This window comes from Triplophysa rosa, linkage group LG11, assembly GCF_024868665.1.
Source record: "Triplophysa rosa linkage group LG11, Trosa_1v2, whole genome shotgun sequence".
Taxonomy (NCBI): domain Eukaryota; kingdom Metazoa; phylum Chordata; class Actinopteri; order Cypriniformes; family Nemacheilidae; genus Triplophysa; species Triplophysa rosa.
In genome coordinates, this window is record NC_079900.1 from 19,557,915 (window position 1) to 19,572,776 (window position 14,862).

The following is a 14,862-nucleotide window of genomic DNA, read 5'->3' on the forward strand; positions in this document are numbered from 1 at the left end:
GTTCAGTCCAGATATTTATGAAATAAACATCTGAGATAAGTTTATGGGAAGAGAAAAATAAAGCAAGATCTTTTGGAGGAGATAGTAATTCAATAGCTTTGAGAATGTATCTCCGGGGAAAAGCTCCTCTCTGCAAATTTGCTCCTCATTATGCAGCTCATTCAACTGAAGAAAATGCAACACTGATGATTTTGGAGATTCACACAGCCACTATTATAGATTTTAATGCCGCGTGAGACCAAATTTACAAGGTATTATGTTGCGAAAAAAAATTACAGATTTTTTTCTGAATTTGCATTAAGTTGATAGAAGAGAGTGTGATTACCTCATTTTACTATAGTAGTACATACAAAGAGGTAGAAGTGCTGAAAGGGAGTTTTAGCCTGTAAAAGCAATTGCTCTGGCGTCTTTCATAAGTTTAGAGAGGGATAAAGAGAAAACTAGCGTGTGTGTTGAATTGATAAGCAGTAGTACAGGCCTCCCTCCGCATGCTGTCTTCCTCAGCCATCTGTCATCATGTGAATGATGCTTCTCACTGTCGGTCCATGTCAGCTTCTCATCTATGCAATATTTACATTTGCACAGCATAGCATTTTTTACTTCGACTATATTGTTTTACTTCTACTTTTACTTACTACTATATTGTGTTATCTGGATTTGACCTTTGACCTGTGTTACTTATAGTATGACTGTACCTCAGCTGGTGGCTCTTGAGCCGTCTGTGAAGATGGGTTCCTACAGATGGCCATGAGATCAGAAGCAGGTTTGTGTGGAATCGGTTTGATTTTACTGTTTTAACATTGTGGCTAAATTGTCTATGCTTTCAGCTACCATAGTAGACTAGAATAGTCAACACATTTAAGCAAAATTTAAAATTCGTCCCCAAATTGATGCGGAAAAGGCAAAAACAGTTTCCATCTGGGTCTGATCATGACTCCATTGTCACGAACGTGGTGAGACGAGGAAGGAGAACCCAAGCGCAGGACAGCGGGTGCAAAAACTCAAAACTTTAATTGACAAAAAACAAAGGACCCACGATGGGGAAAACCGAACTAAATAATATTAAGGACAAAAACAAAGACTTCCCGCAAGGGGGCAAAACAAGGAATCAGGATAACTTAAACTAACACTTCACAAGACTATGACAAGGCTAAGAAACACAAGGCATCAAGATACAAGGTAAGTATATACTGTACATACATCCATCTGTCATCATGGACAATAATATGTTTCTTTCCACACAAAACACGAGGCTCTGCCAAGACTCTGCCACAATACCAAGAAAGACATGACATGATGAGGCAGAATCATGACATCCATCCCCTGAGGTCTCCATCTCAGATGCTTATTTTCTGTTCGCTCAAAGGCTGTCGGTGTCTCTTCGAATGATTCCAAATGCAGATCACAACGAGCGAAATACTTACAGTATTTAAAGTGCAATTTGTGCATTTCACAGAAAAGCGCTTATGACACCTGCTTATGCGACAGCTGTTTTTAAGCTGCTTCACTCAGTGTAAGATGTGAAATTGTTCCTGGAGTGAGAAATCGCTCTTCGGTGTCTTCTGTATAAGACACACACGACTCCAGACTCAATCTCTCTGGGGAGAGAAAGAGAGAGACGTTCACAGGAATGTTTGCTGCAGGTCAAGAGTGGCTCTTTCGGCTCTTTTGTGTGCTGTCTGCTAAGGAGGTGTGGAATGCAAACTTCACAAAAGCAGGGGGTGAGAGGAAAGGACGGCGAGAACAGAAAAAGAAAATGTGCCTTTTTAAATGAAGGGAGGCGAACTCATGAACACAGAAGAAAAGAAAGAGAATGAAGACTTGCAGGAAAGTGGGCAGATGGAATGAGGGATGGAAACGCCGCATCAGAATCTGGAAGGGCTCATCGATTTAGCAGCTCATTAATGAAATTGATCCTACGTGTTAATGATTTTAGGCCCCTCCCAATGGTAATTATCAAAATAAACACCACACTGAGAAGTCCTCCATCAAACTAAACAACACAAACTGAGGCAGACGTGGAAAAATCTGTCCGTGTTAATACAGCAGCATTTTCCACATTAACAATGTTTCATTACAGGAAGTGTGGAGATTTCGTGTGTTATTCTGCTTTAAAAGCAGTGTTTATGAGGTCAATGCAATTATAGTGTCAAGCATGACCATTTTTCCCTTCGTTTTGTAGTTTATAAATTTGTTTCTACAAGCCACGGTGCTTAAACTGTCGGAAAATACAGCTAATAAAATTAAAGATAGTAAATAGATTAATTTTAGTTGTTTTCTGGGCCCATGGCACTTTTTTTAGTGCTCTAACAAATCTACACGACTGTACGAAGGGTTTATTCTAACCCCTACCCCTAGCCATCACAGGAAACACTTCTACATTTTTAAAGAAACATCATTTAGTTTGATTTATAAGCTGCTTTTCTGATATGCATCAAAACATGTTGCCACAAGTTCAGAATGTACTGGTATTACTATCTTTTTGGGCCAGGACCACACACACACATCATCCTAAAGTTGACCTCAATAGCTGTGACATCTTTCTCCACAAACACTTGACAAATGATTGTGAGAAAATCTGAGAAAAAAGCGTGGGAACTTACCCAGGCATTACCCGGGACATTGGTGGCTTTTCTAAAGTTGGACACTTTAATATTCAACATTGATTGAGAATGAACCAGTATTCAATTTAGAATTCAAATGAATACAGACAACCAGTTCCGTATTTAAAGAAAGGAAAAAAAACATTTACTTTCAGTTTTAAGGTAAGACACGGTGTTCGAATGCCAGGGACAGGCAATTTCGTTGAATCACTTGTACTGTAAATATTAATAATATTACCATGTGTTATTAGTTTTGAGCAGTTGTTATCTAGGAATATCAGACCTTGTCGCGATTGGCCAGTCAGAATCAAGTATTCCAGAACGCTGTGTAATAAAATTAGTTACACAGGAGAAATAATATTATTACTGTTAAGTGGTCATGATATAAAAAAATTTTAACAGCAGAAGTGTTTCATAAGGCTGTATAATAAAAGACATCTACGAAGATTTGGGGATATTTAATTCTGAGGGGAGTTTTGTGAATGAAGCAGATGGACATACAGGCAGTGAAATATCACAGTTCCATGATGAATCTGACCAGAGATGCTGAATCTGATGGTACAGTCATCCAGTAAATCATCGGTCATGTGTGACATATGGAGCTGATAGTAGCCGTATCTTATTGCTTATTCCTCAGGTCTGTTTCTCTGCCTCCCACACTGCTGTTTCATCTAGTGATGCATATATACAGCAGATACGGGAGAGAGTTTTCCTCTGAAATGCTGAGAAAACTCTGGGTGCTTTTTAAAGCGTATTGTCGTTGAATGAGATTTTTGGATGAGAAATCAACAGTATAAGATGTGATCTGTAACTTCCCTGCATGCATTGTGGCTAATTATCCCTAAACTTTTATCTTATTTGTCTCATAACCTACACTGTACTGCTTTTGATTTGTCAATACAATTTTATGGGCATGCTTTACAGTTGAATGGAGTGAATTATACAACCTCATTATATTCTTTAGGTTGAAAAAACTTATTTGACTGAAGATAACTTTCAAAGACCTTTTCCTCTTAAAATGGCACAAATTATACCTTGGCAGGATTGAAGACTCTGAAAGATAACATGCAGTTTCTTCTTGGGGACATTCGTGTCGTGTCCCAGCATGTTCCACCTTTGTGAAGCATTAAAGAAAGCAAACTTTCCAGATGTTCGAATCTCCCTTTATACTATCTCTAATTCTGTGATTAATGGGAATATCAGGCCGTATATTCTCTTTCCTCTTCCACATGCCAGCAGTATCTCATCCCCCGGTGTCAAGCCCTTCCCTGAAGCTCTCCTGAATGACAGTCTCCAGTCTGTATCATCACTAATTCACGGAGACTCCTCGGGAAGAGACGATCACTAGATGAATGCTGCTGATACGCTCGAGAACTTCACTCAAGAGCCCGTCAGACACGTCACTGATGTGACCTCAAGATTCAAGACGGAGTCAAACAGACGGTCTGTGATTTCATATCACACACTTTGGGTGGCGGTTCTGTTGTTTCTCTGAAAGGGTTTCATTCTCTGCCAACTCTTATATCTGCTGCATGTTTCTGAAGTGTTACACCAGACTCATTTGCGTCAAATCACAGATGTGCTTTAATGCACAGCAGGCCATATGGTTGTGAAAGTGCTGGATGCAAACAGAAAATGTGCCAAACCATGATGAAGAACATATTAATGCAGAGTTTTCTATATTTAAATATGAGTTGAACTGCTTTTTAGTTTAGGAGTTGTGGGTTGCTCAACACTATCAGCAAGGCATCTAATCATTAAAGGTGTCCTGAACAATGCTTGTTTATTATTTTATACTGTTGTCTACTTATGACGTTTGCGTGGCTTTTACATTCGAAAACATCAAAATCAATAAGTAATAGGCTATTTTCTACCCGGGTTTTGAGGCCATCTCGTCAAACGCTCTGTTTAAATGGGTGGGCCGCATTGAAGACTTGGAAGTAAACGCCCACTGCTTTGATTGGATAGCAGTTTGCATAGTAAACTTAGCTGGAGCCTTCTGTGAATTTGGTTAGACACGTAACGTTAGGTTACACATTATCAGGGCATATCAAGCGATCTCTAACAAAGCAATAGTGACGCATAGTACAAGTGTATGTTTTACTCACATAAGATTACTGCGCCATTCCTATCGGATCCAGTATTGACTGCACAGCAGTGCTTTTTAATTTTTGTCTCTCTGCAAATCCACCGCCTTGTTCACAAAGGAATCCATGGTGAAATGACGCTAACAAATGCTTAATGTTTCACCCACGTGAGCAGGAACATACTTAAAAATAAACTTCAACCACGCATTCCTAATATCAGAATCCGAAGGAAGCGACTGTGTTCTTCCACAACCAGGCGCTGCACAATGTTGCATGTTTGTTGCTTGGTCGCATAAAAATAACATTGAAACAAGTCCTCACTTTTGCACATATGAAACGGGGCTAGCTGCCCTTGAGAGCCCTTCGCTAAAGTGACAGGGTTGCCAGATCTTCACAGAAAAAATAAGCAAAGAAAGACAAGACAAAAACAAATCTTAAAATGCAAATTGTTTATATATTTTATAAGACCAAAAATTCTTAAAATCTGCAACAGACCATTAATTAAGACCTAAGTGCCAAGGCTTTTGGATCTAAGACCAAACGACAAGCATAAAAGCGCTTATTAATAACAAACATGGCAACACAGCAAAAGAGCGCTGTGTGATGGAGCCTTCCGAGCCTTCCGACCCTTAGTGCTGCGTTCAATACTGTAGACCATAAAATACTTTTAGATCATTTACACAATTATACCGGTATTCAGGGACAGGCACTGCAATGGTTCAGATCTTCAGACAGACATCAATTTGTCCATTGAAATGGGGAATCTTCAAATCTAACGCAAGTAAATTATGGATTACCTCAGGGATCTGTTTTAGGACCCTTGCTATTCTCCATATACATGCTGCCCCTTGGCAACATTATTAGAAAACATGTAATTAGCTTCCACTGTTATGCAGATGATACTCAGCAATATATCTCATCAAGACCAGATGATTCCTTCCAGCTATCCAAATTGGCAGAGTGCATCGAAGATATAAAACATTGGATGACTGCTAATTTCCTTCTTTTAAACTCTAACAAAACAGAACTATTACTTATCGCACCAAAAACACGTAAACAGAATATCTTGGATTATAACCTGCACATTGAAGGCTGCATTGTTACTCCAACAAATACAGTTAAAGTCCTAGGCGTTGTATTAGACAGCAACCTGTCATTTAAAAATCACATCTCAAATGTCACAAAAATAGCCTTCTTCCACCTTAGAAATGTTGCCAAATTACAAAATATGTTATGTGTTATATTTACGGAGAGAAGCTTATTCATGCATTTGTGACCTCAAGACTTGACTACTGTAATGCACTGCTTAGTGGTTGTCCTGCAGCATCAATAAACAAACTACAGTTAGTTCAGAATGCAGCTGCCAGAGTTCTAACCAGGTCCAGAAAATACGATCACATAACCCCAATGTTATCAACCCTTCACTGGTTACCCATTAAGTATTGCATTCACTTTAAAGTTATTTTAATTACTTATAAAGCCTTAAGCGGTTTAGCCAGTGTTGGGAGTAATGCGTTACAAAAGTAATGTATTACAGTAACGTATTACTTTTGCTGTAACGCAGTAGTGTAAGGCATTACTAATCAATTTTCAGTAATATTTTACTCGGTACAACAAACTTTTCGCCCGCGAGACATTAACAAATCAAAAATCCTGCAAGAAAATTCTATTTCCTGTTCGTGAATAGACGCGTGTGGTGTCATTCATCTCCCTCTGGCTGGTGGAACTATGTATTTTGTATTGTAACGCGGCATGATTTCAGCCTCTGAGCTCGAGGTCCGCTGGCCCCGCCCGTTTCGCTGTAAGCCCTAGCGCCAGTGTTGCCATGGTCGCGGTTTTCACGCACAATTGGGCTATTTTGAAAATGCAGTTGCGGGAAAAATTATGGAGCCGCGGGTTGCGGGTTTTGGGGCTACTTTCATAATGTACTGCGGCCGCCAAAATGTTTATTTATATTCTAAGGATAAATGTTAATTGATGAGATTCTTAATGTGCATTCGTACTCAAATAAATACCTGGCAACTCCAGGACCGGGATCCGTTCTTCTCATAGAAACGAGTGTCTGACAGGCAGGCTACAGTACAGGGAGGGACGCGGAAGCTCAGCTCAACCAAACAGGAAATAGCGGTGGCATTAGACAAATGATGTACTAAGGTGCATGTCACGTTGCACAATGAAAGAAATCACGCGTGAGTGTACAACAGTTGATTCTTCCGGCTGCCAAATATCACGTTTGAGCAGCTATACGCAGTCTAGAATAACTAAAACATTGACGTGCTTGTACACATTATCAGGGGCGGACTTACCATTAGGCAAAGGTAGGCAATCGTCTGGGGCCCCGAGCTACCAGGGGCCCCCAAAAAGAAGGGGTGGACTTAACCAATAAGCCATGTCAGCAGCCACCTAGAGCCCCAAGTAATCATGAAAATAGTCGGGATATCCCTGTTAACGTTTTACGTTATTACATCTGTACGAAGGCACTCCCCCCATTATAGATTAGAGTGGACCATTCCATTAGCACCGTATATGAAGCTAGAGAAAGTTAACGCAGCGGCGGAATTAGTAGAACTGCCCACAGCGAGAGTGTCATTGTGTGGTACATTAGCTGCAAAACGAAGTAAAAGTCGCAGGGAAATAAAACAACAAAGAACGCACCTACACCAGCGGAGAGGAAAAAAGACGATTTACAAAAGATTGTTGCCAAAGTCTCTGCTTTTTCCACACACAAACTCCACCGCTGCTCCATCAGCATCTCTCTCTCGCCAGACACAGCACTCTCCCGGCCACGAGCAATGATAATGTGCCGGTGAGTATTTCTCCATGAATGCCGACAACACAGTTATAATGACTGACGACCAAAACATCTGTCAAACAAAGAGCGCTGTGCGCTTGGTAGGAGAGGGCCAGTTCAAAGGTAGAAAGGTTGTTTGACTCCGCTGCGCAGACCGATAGGCACATAAAGACATAATATAATAACGTCAGTACAGTGCTAACGATTCATATTGTACGCACTAGTACAGAAATTTGGTCACATTTAAATGCATGAAAGGTCGTTAACCACAAAAAACACGGAGAGAGGGCACACTTTGAAAGTGAAAGTGACCTATTTGTCAGGTATGGTGACCCATACCCAAAATGTGACCTCTGCATTTAACCCATCCAGTGATTAGTGAATACACGCACAGCAAGTCGTGAACACACGTACACTCGGAGCAGTGGGCAGCTATCACTGCAGCGCCCGGGGAGCAAGTAGGGATAGGATGCCTTGCTCAAGGGCACCTCAGTCGTTTCCCTCCGGCCCTGGGAATCGAACCAGTAAATCAGTAATTACTGTATATAGTAGTCCCAGATCAGGGTTTTTCCTGCATAAAGAAATTGGAGGCCTCAATCAAATTTCGTGCCGCCTTAGACTCTCGTCAAAAATATGTCGAGTGTCTTCACAAAAAACACTGCGTGCATTATTAAACAGATTGTCATTTCTAACTGCAGTTACGAAACAATGGAGGCGCTGTTTCGTTACCAGCAGTGAGATGCTGAAGAGTTCAGTAAAAGAGCTATACAGTATTAGGAGCTGTATTAGCTGTGTTTCACGGCTGTTCAGGAGTTTTACGTTCAATTTACATTTTCTTGAATTTCTTGAAAAGATTTCCTAAATTAACTTGCTGTACATCATTATAATGTTTTTAGCTGTGAAGTTGGCTCGTTGAATCAGCGTTATTCTGTACACAGCGAGTTCGCCAGTATGAACGCACATTGCGATCAGAACTACTCGCAAACAAATGACTCTTTTGAACCTATTCGTTTACACAGAATGTAAGAGATCAGTGAATCGTTCAAAGCTCAGTGAACTACAAGAGAACGTAGGGTGTGAATGAGCTTTGCTCATTTAGTTAGACTGGTTACTTATGGGCTAAAAAGTCTTATAAAAAAGGCTTATTTTAAAATTTTCAACTTTTCTGTTTGATTGAATAAATGTAATGCTTTATATAACGTATTAGTTTTCATTTCATCAATTTTTTTTAGAACTTTAATACTTGAGTAATTTTACTTGATTACGTAAGATAAGTGTTTTGTTAAGACACTTATCCCATGTTTTTCATTTGGGAATTCATTATTATATATTTTTTAATTAGTCAGTATCTGTGTTTATTAAGCTTAGTTTTCCCCTGTCACTTTGACAAGTGAAAAGTTGTGTGCTTTGAGGAGGAAGAAAAATAAGGGTTGCAGTAAAGTAAAATGGTGCATAGTTGGGGCCCCATACATGGATTTGCCTAGGGCCCCCAAATCACTAAATCCGCCCCTGGACATTATACATATGCAATATATTTAACCATTCTTATTTCTTAAGCAAGTTTTTGCATGTCTTACGAAGAGAAAACACGTTTCTCGTCCATTTCCGTGCGTGGCCTCGAGCACTCATGGTATCTTTTTTAAAGGGACACTCCACCCAAAAATGAAAATTCTGTTATGTATTACTCACCCTCTAGTTGTTCCACGCCTGTATAAATTTCTTTGTTCGGTTGAACACAAAGATATTTGGTAGAATGTTAGCAACTGAAAATTATTTGGCATCATTGACTACCATAGCAGAAAAAAATATAACGGTAGTCAAAGGTGACTCAGAATTGTTTGCTTTCCTAAATCTCCCAAAACATATTTTGAGTTCATCAGAACAAAAAATATATACAATACCTAGGAAACCATTCAGATAAGTAAATATAGCAATAGAAACGTCTTTTGGCAGTTGTTAACTTTGATTTGACACCGGAAAATAATTGGGCTAGTTTTCATTCCTTTTGGGCGGGTTTTGAGGGGTCATTGGGCTGCTTTCAGGAAGCTAGTTAGCAAGATCCCTGTGACCAGCAGCAATGACAAGGTAAGATAACGTTTACATGATGAGCTAGAATTCTATATAATCTAGTTCAGTGATGGGATGGGACTATTTTGTATTTAAATGTGTTTAATCTTAGTATTTTTGTATTTTCAAACTAAAATACTTTTTGCCAATCAACCTCCTTATTAGACTGCATGGATGGGCAGTGTTTCAAATACATCCATTTGAAATACAAAATACTATTATTTTGTAATAGTATTTTGTATTTAAATGCATTTAATCTTAGTATTTTTTGTATTTATTTTTGTATAGCCTAGTTAATTCAAGAAATCAGCAGTCTAATAAAGATGTTGATTGGCAAAAAGTATTTTGTATTTTGAAAATACAAAGACATTTTGTCATTTTAGAATGTTAAGTTCTACTTCTGTAGTTATTTTGGTGAAAGTATCTCAAAAGTAATACAGGGGTCATGTAACGTATTACAATTCTGAGACAGTAATATTTCAAGGTAAGGGATTACTTTTAAATAACAGTAACAAGTAATCTGTAATGTATTACAGTTTGGAAGTGATTTGCACAACACTGGGTTTAGCCCCTACCTACATAACAGAGCTTCTATCACATTACAACCCATCACGCTCTCTAAGATCTCAAAACTCCAGACTTTTGATAACACCTAGAATAATTAAATCCACCAAAGGGGGTAAAGCTTTCTCATACGTAGCACCTAAACTCTGGAATAGCCTTCCCGATACTATTCGAGGATCAGACACACTCTCCCAATTTAAATCTAGATTAAAGACACATCTTTTTAGCCAAGCTTTCACTTAATGCATAGTTAATGAACGGCAGCTACGCTAATTATTCTCTTTCTGCCCCCGCCTCGGTATTCCCATCCTGAGGTAGGGAGAGATTCTGCCAGGCCCAGATGAACGTCATATGCCCATCGCCAACTAGAGATTATGCCAGCTACATCTGAAAATCCCGTGCCATCCTCCTACGGACTGACTGACCATCCCAGCTCAGACAATTCCATCCCCATCCCCAACCAAGAGCAAAGACGGACTACTTGTCACATTAATGCTACATTTACAATACTTGGTATTTAATGCTAAATTTACATCACATGACAGCAGTTTGAAGTTATAGCTGCACTCAGTGACTTTGATCGGAGGTTGCTGGGTGGGTGCTTGTGGGGTGGGGGGGCATAAGATGGAGGAATAAAGTTACATTATGCCATTACTATTTTTCCCTGGTTGTTCCTCTGTTGTCTGGTGTCGATCGCGGAATGGGACCGGGTTGGACCTGCACGGTTTCGCGGCTGGTGGGCTCTCCCTGTTCTTCGTGGACGTTTGCTCGGTAGCTTTTGGTCGGGGTCACTGAGTGCAGCTATGACACGTCAGAGGAGATCTGGCCCTCCCGGCTGAGCCTGGTTTCTCCCGAGTTTTTTTTACTTCTCCATTTATTCATCATTGGAGTTTGGGTTCCTCGCCACAGCAGGGCAGTGTTGGCTTGCTCACCGGGAGACTGCATTTATTTATTTATTAGATATTATTTATTAGAATGATCTTGCTTGGTCTATAAACACCATGCACTGTGCTGTGTTTTACCTTTCTGTGTTTTTCTGTTTTTCTTATTTGCTCCTGTAAAGCTGGATTTGATGATTTTGAGCTTCTTAACAGATTTTAGACTCAGCAACCCCATAAATGGAAACTTTGAAGTTTGAGTCACTCTATCATTTGTTTGGAAGCTGGGAGGTTGTGGACTTTCCCAGAGCCAATGATAATTTGGACAGCTATGGGGGTTGGTTAGTTAAAGTGATAATGTATTGACTTTAATGTTTAAACAAGCTTTGTAATTTGAGGATTTTTACTTTCTGTGCAAACATTAAGAATCGAGGTCTTTCTAAGGTTCAGTGACTACTGGACAAAGTGAAACTTTTCATTGAGAATTTTTGTCGTGACTATATCCACAATATAGCATACACTGTCTAATCTTATAACATTTATTGAACAATAAACACATTATACCAATAGTAGGAGAACAGGCTATTTGTTACATTGTATCAAGCCAATTGTTTTATGGCAACTTTATTGCTGAAAGACAGTCAAATCAACTTGTTGCTATGCAAAAATGAAAAAAAAACAGACCAGAATGAGGGCGCTGTGTAGTGAAACAGGGCCTAGTTTATAAAGCATGCGCACGGATTTGATCGTAGAGTGTGTGTACGCAAAAATCCACGTGAACGGTCAGATTTATAAAAAATGGTCTTTGACGTGGAAAATGCTTAACGCAACTTCAGGGTCTGAGCGGACGTACTTTTGCTTGTCCGAGTGCTGCAAGTTTTTGGAAATATAAGCCATTCTTGCCACTCGTAATGGTCGTTGTGCTCTTTTATATATCAATGACGTTAATAAGACATTGTTTACAAGGCGGAGATCTGAAACTGTTCAGCTTCGCCCAATTTCAAGATCATCTGCAACCATCGATTTCACATCTGAAAGAGAGGCATACATGTTTTCTGTGCGTACGTCCATTCTAAGAATCACACAGATGCACTTTAAGAAATGATCGTAAAATCGAATTGAGGACGGTTTCTACGCAACATTTTATAAATGAGATGAATCTATATGTCACGTTATATTGTGAATATGTTACTGCTGTTAAATTCTTTTTAAAAACAGGATTCATTGTATGATTTAGGTCATTTACTGCTTGTCATAAGAATTGTGTATAAAAAAAGAATAAGGGATGAGGTTAAGTATTCTTAGACAAGGTATGGATCCAAAATCGCAGGGAAATGGAGACCTCTGGTTTGAATGGGTTTAGACAAAGTGCACACTGACTAATAAATGTGGTATACAAACTCGCTGTGAGAATTTCTCACTTTCTGCTTAAATGTGGCTTCATTCTTAGTAACTATCTGCTAAAACCACAAGGAATGCTGGTCTAACTTACATCAACCTAGAATTTATTGAAGAGAAAGTGTGTGTGGGTGTGAGGATATAGTGTTTACACAAAGGATCTGTAGATCTCTGAAGATATCTGAATTTCTATGTGTGCACTGCCCAAATCCTTCCAATGTTTATCTTCACACTTACAAGGGTGGATTATCATTTCAACAAGCCTGTTTCTGTGACTTTGTGAGAAAGAACATTAGTATTTTATAGTACAGTGATTATTTAGTCACAATCTATTACTTAGATTATTGTAGCTACATTCATCTATATTGCAAGCTATGTCTTTTGAAGTCATACTATAACGTTTGTAAGGAAAAGGTTGAAATGTAAATTCGTATGCATCAAAACACCTTTGACACTCATTTATTATTATTTTTGGGTGAACTATCCCAATCTGAACTATTAACAATCTGTATTAATATAAATCATGATGGCACGCACTCAATATGACCTGACAGTAATGAGAATTTTCTGTGAGAAGACAAATACAAAGAAGCTGTGAGGACACACCGGAGAGACACTGAAGAATAGAGAGATTGTTTTATTTGATCGGATGTCCCAGTCCCACGCTTTCCTCCATGTTGTATTCTGTGTTCTAATCTTTTCCCCCATAGGATGAGACTTTGAGAGGAAGGGCCCGGCATCACTTTCTTCATTTAATTTTCCTTCTGTTTAAATTCACAAGATTGCTGGCTCATGCACAAAGGCCTGTCATCATGATGTCAGCCTTATCAGTTCTTGTCAATTAGAGGAATCCGTCTCATAAAGACTTGTCAGTCTGCCTGTCCAAACCGCACCAGAACTTTGGCCAAAGTTCCTTATCGGGGATCCAAGGAGATAATATGGCATATTAAAGCCCTGATGGGCTTTCCCTTTTTGTCTATGCAAACATCTCAGGAAAGTTTGTTTGAACATGTGATCTGCTGTGTGGAATTTTGATATGTAAGGAAAAAGAAGTGTGAATAGATAATGAAAGACGCATCTGATTATACATTACTGCAGGTCAAATACTAGTCTCATGTGCACGGACAAGCCTAATTTAGTCTAGAAACCCTGGGGCCACCATCCACCTTGTGAGAGATCATGGCGTCATGCCCTTGTTGCAGGAGTTGCTCTGGGGGAATTGTTAGTCTGAGAGGAGAGATGAGGAGATGACCCTTATCACGGCTCCCAGAACACATCACTAAATGACCAGAGGTGCTCAAGTTCTAAAACGTTTATTACAAGGAAGGTCAAGGTTTGGTCACCTTTTCAATTTCACCTGTTAATATAATAGAAAACGTTTTGCAACTTCCCTTAATTCATGAAGACCTAGAGTAAATAGAGTAAATACATAAATAATTGTTCACATGTATGCCTATGCAGTATAAGGTCAAATAATCGGTCAATTTTTGGGGATTTTTTAGATTATTTGGCTTTTTTAAGATATTTTGACTTTTTGGAGTATTGATATTGTCTGCTTACTGTGGGAAGTGCAGGGTGGCTTTACAAATCCTAATCTAAATATCTTGCTCTCATGAATGCCACTCGTCCATTATGTGGTGTTATAAACCAAAACATTTTGCGTTTAATTAATACGAGCCTTTAAAACGTCACATCACACCAAAAACCGCTCATGACAAACGCATTTAGAGCATCGTGCAATTTCTGACACGTGTCGTCTGGATTCTTCCTCGGAGTTAACCGTCAGAGTCTGGACTGGAGATAGCGCATCATGGGAGGGGAGAGGAGGGGACGGGGAGAAAGTTTGGGAAGGAGTGAGAGGAGGCAGAAATTGAATGAGAGGGACAGAGCTTGGCGCTCTTGGAGGAGAGAGAAAAGTCTCTCCATCTTGTGCAAGTACAGACAACCGGACCGCAGTTTTTGCAGCTCTCTCATTGCATATGGCTTCTGGGGTCGTTCAATCGTCATCTTTTGCTTGATTGATAAAGCACTTGATCGGAGGTAGGCTAACTGTCTGTAGACATGAAGCGAGTGAAGAGGAGTCCTGTGTGCGCAATATTGCCGCTGGCTCTGTTTATTCTGTGCACCACAACGACGCGAGCAGGTAAAGTGTATGAAAAACTTTTCAATAATAGTTATGTTTCCCTTTGATAAAATGACGTAGCCTATTTACAATTGACTACTGCATGGCTCGTGTGCACTTGTTACAGATGTGTAGAGTCAACAGTGTTTAAGTTCAGCAAAGTGTTTCTTGATTCGTTACGTTGTAGCTGTTGCGTGTACTTCTGCATCGCTTTTATTTTTTCCTTAAACGTTTTATAACGAGGCTTTATTACTGCGGGGGAAATTCTTGGGATAAATGTTGAATATTGAGTGTTCCGGTTTGAACTTGTTCAGTGGTTTGAGGATGCAATGATCCCAGATGCTTATTTAAT

The 14,862-nt window shown here is 39.5% G+C and overlaps 1 protein-coding gene across 2 annotated transcripts in view; it reads left to right on the forward strand.

Annotated features, from left to right (window-relative positions):
* The first annotated feature begins 14,232 nt into the window (after positions 1-14,232).
* col5a3a (collagen, type V, alpha 3a) overlaps positions 14,233-14,862 on the forward strand; it is a 65,610-nt gene continuing 64,980 nt past the window's right edge. For both annotated transcript variants that reach the window (XM_057346877.1, XM_057346878.1), the window contains exon 1: positions 14,233-14,531. In XM_057346877.1, coding sequence (XP_057202860.1) covers positions 14,450-14,531 — 82 coding nt within the window. In that variant the 5' untranslated portion in view covers positions 14,233-14,449. The remainder of the gene's footprint in view (positions 14,532-14,862) is intronic.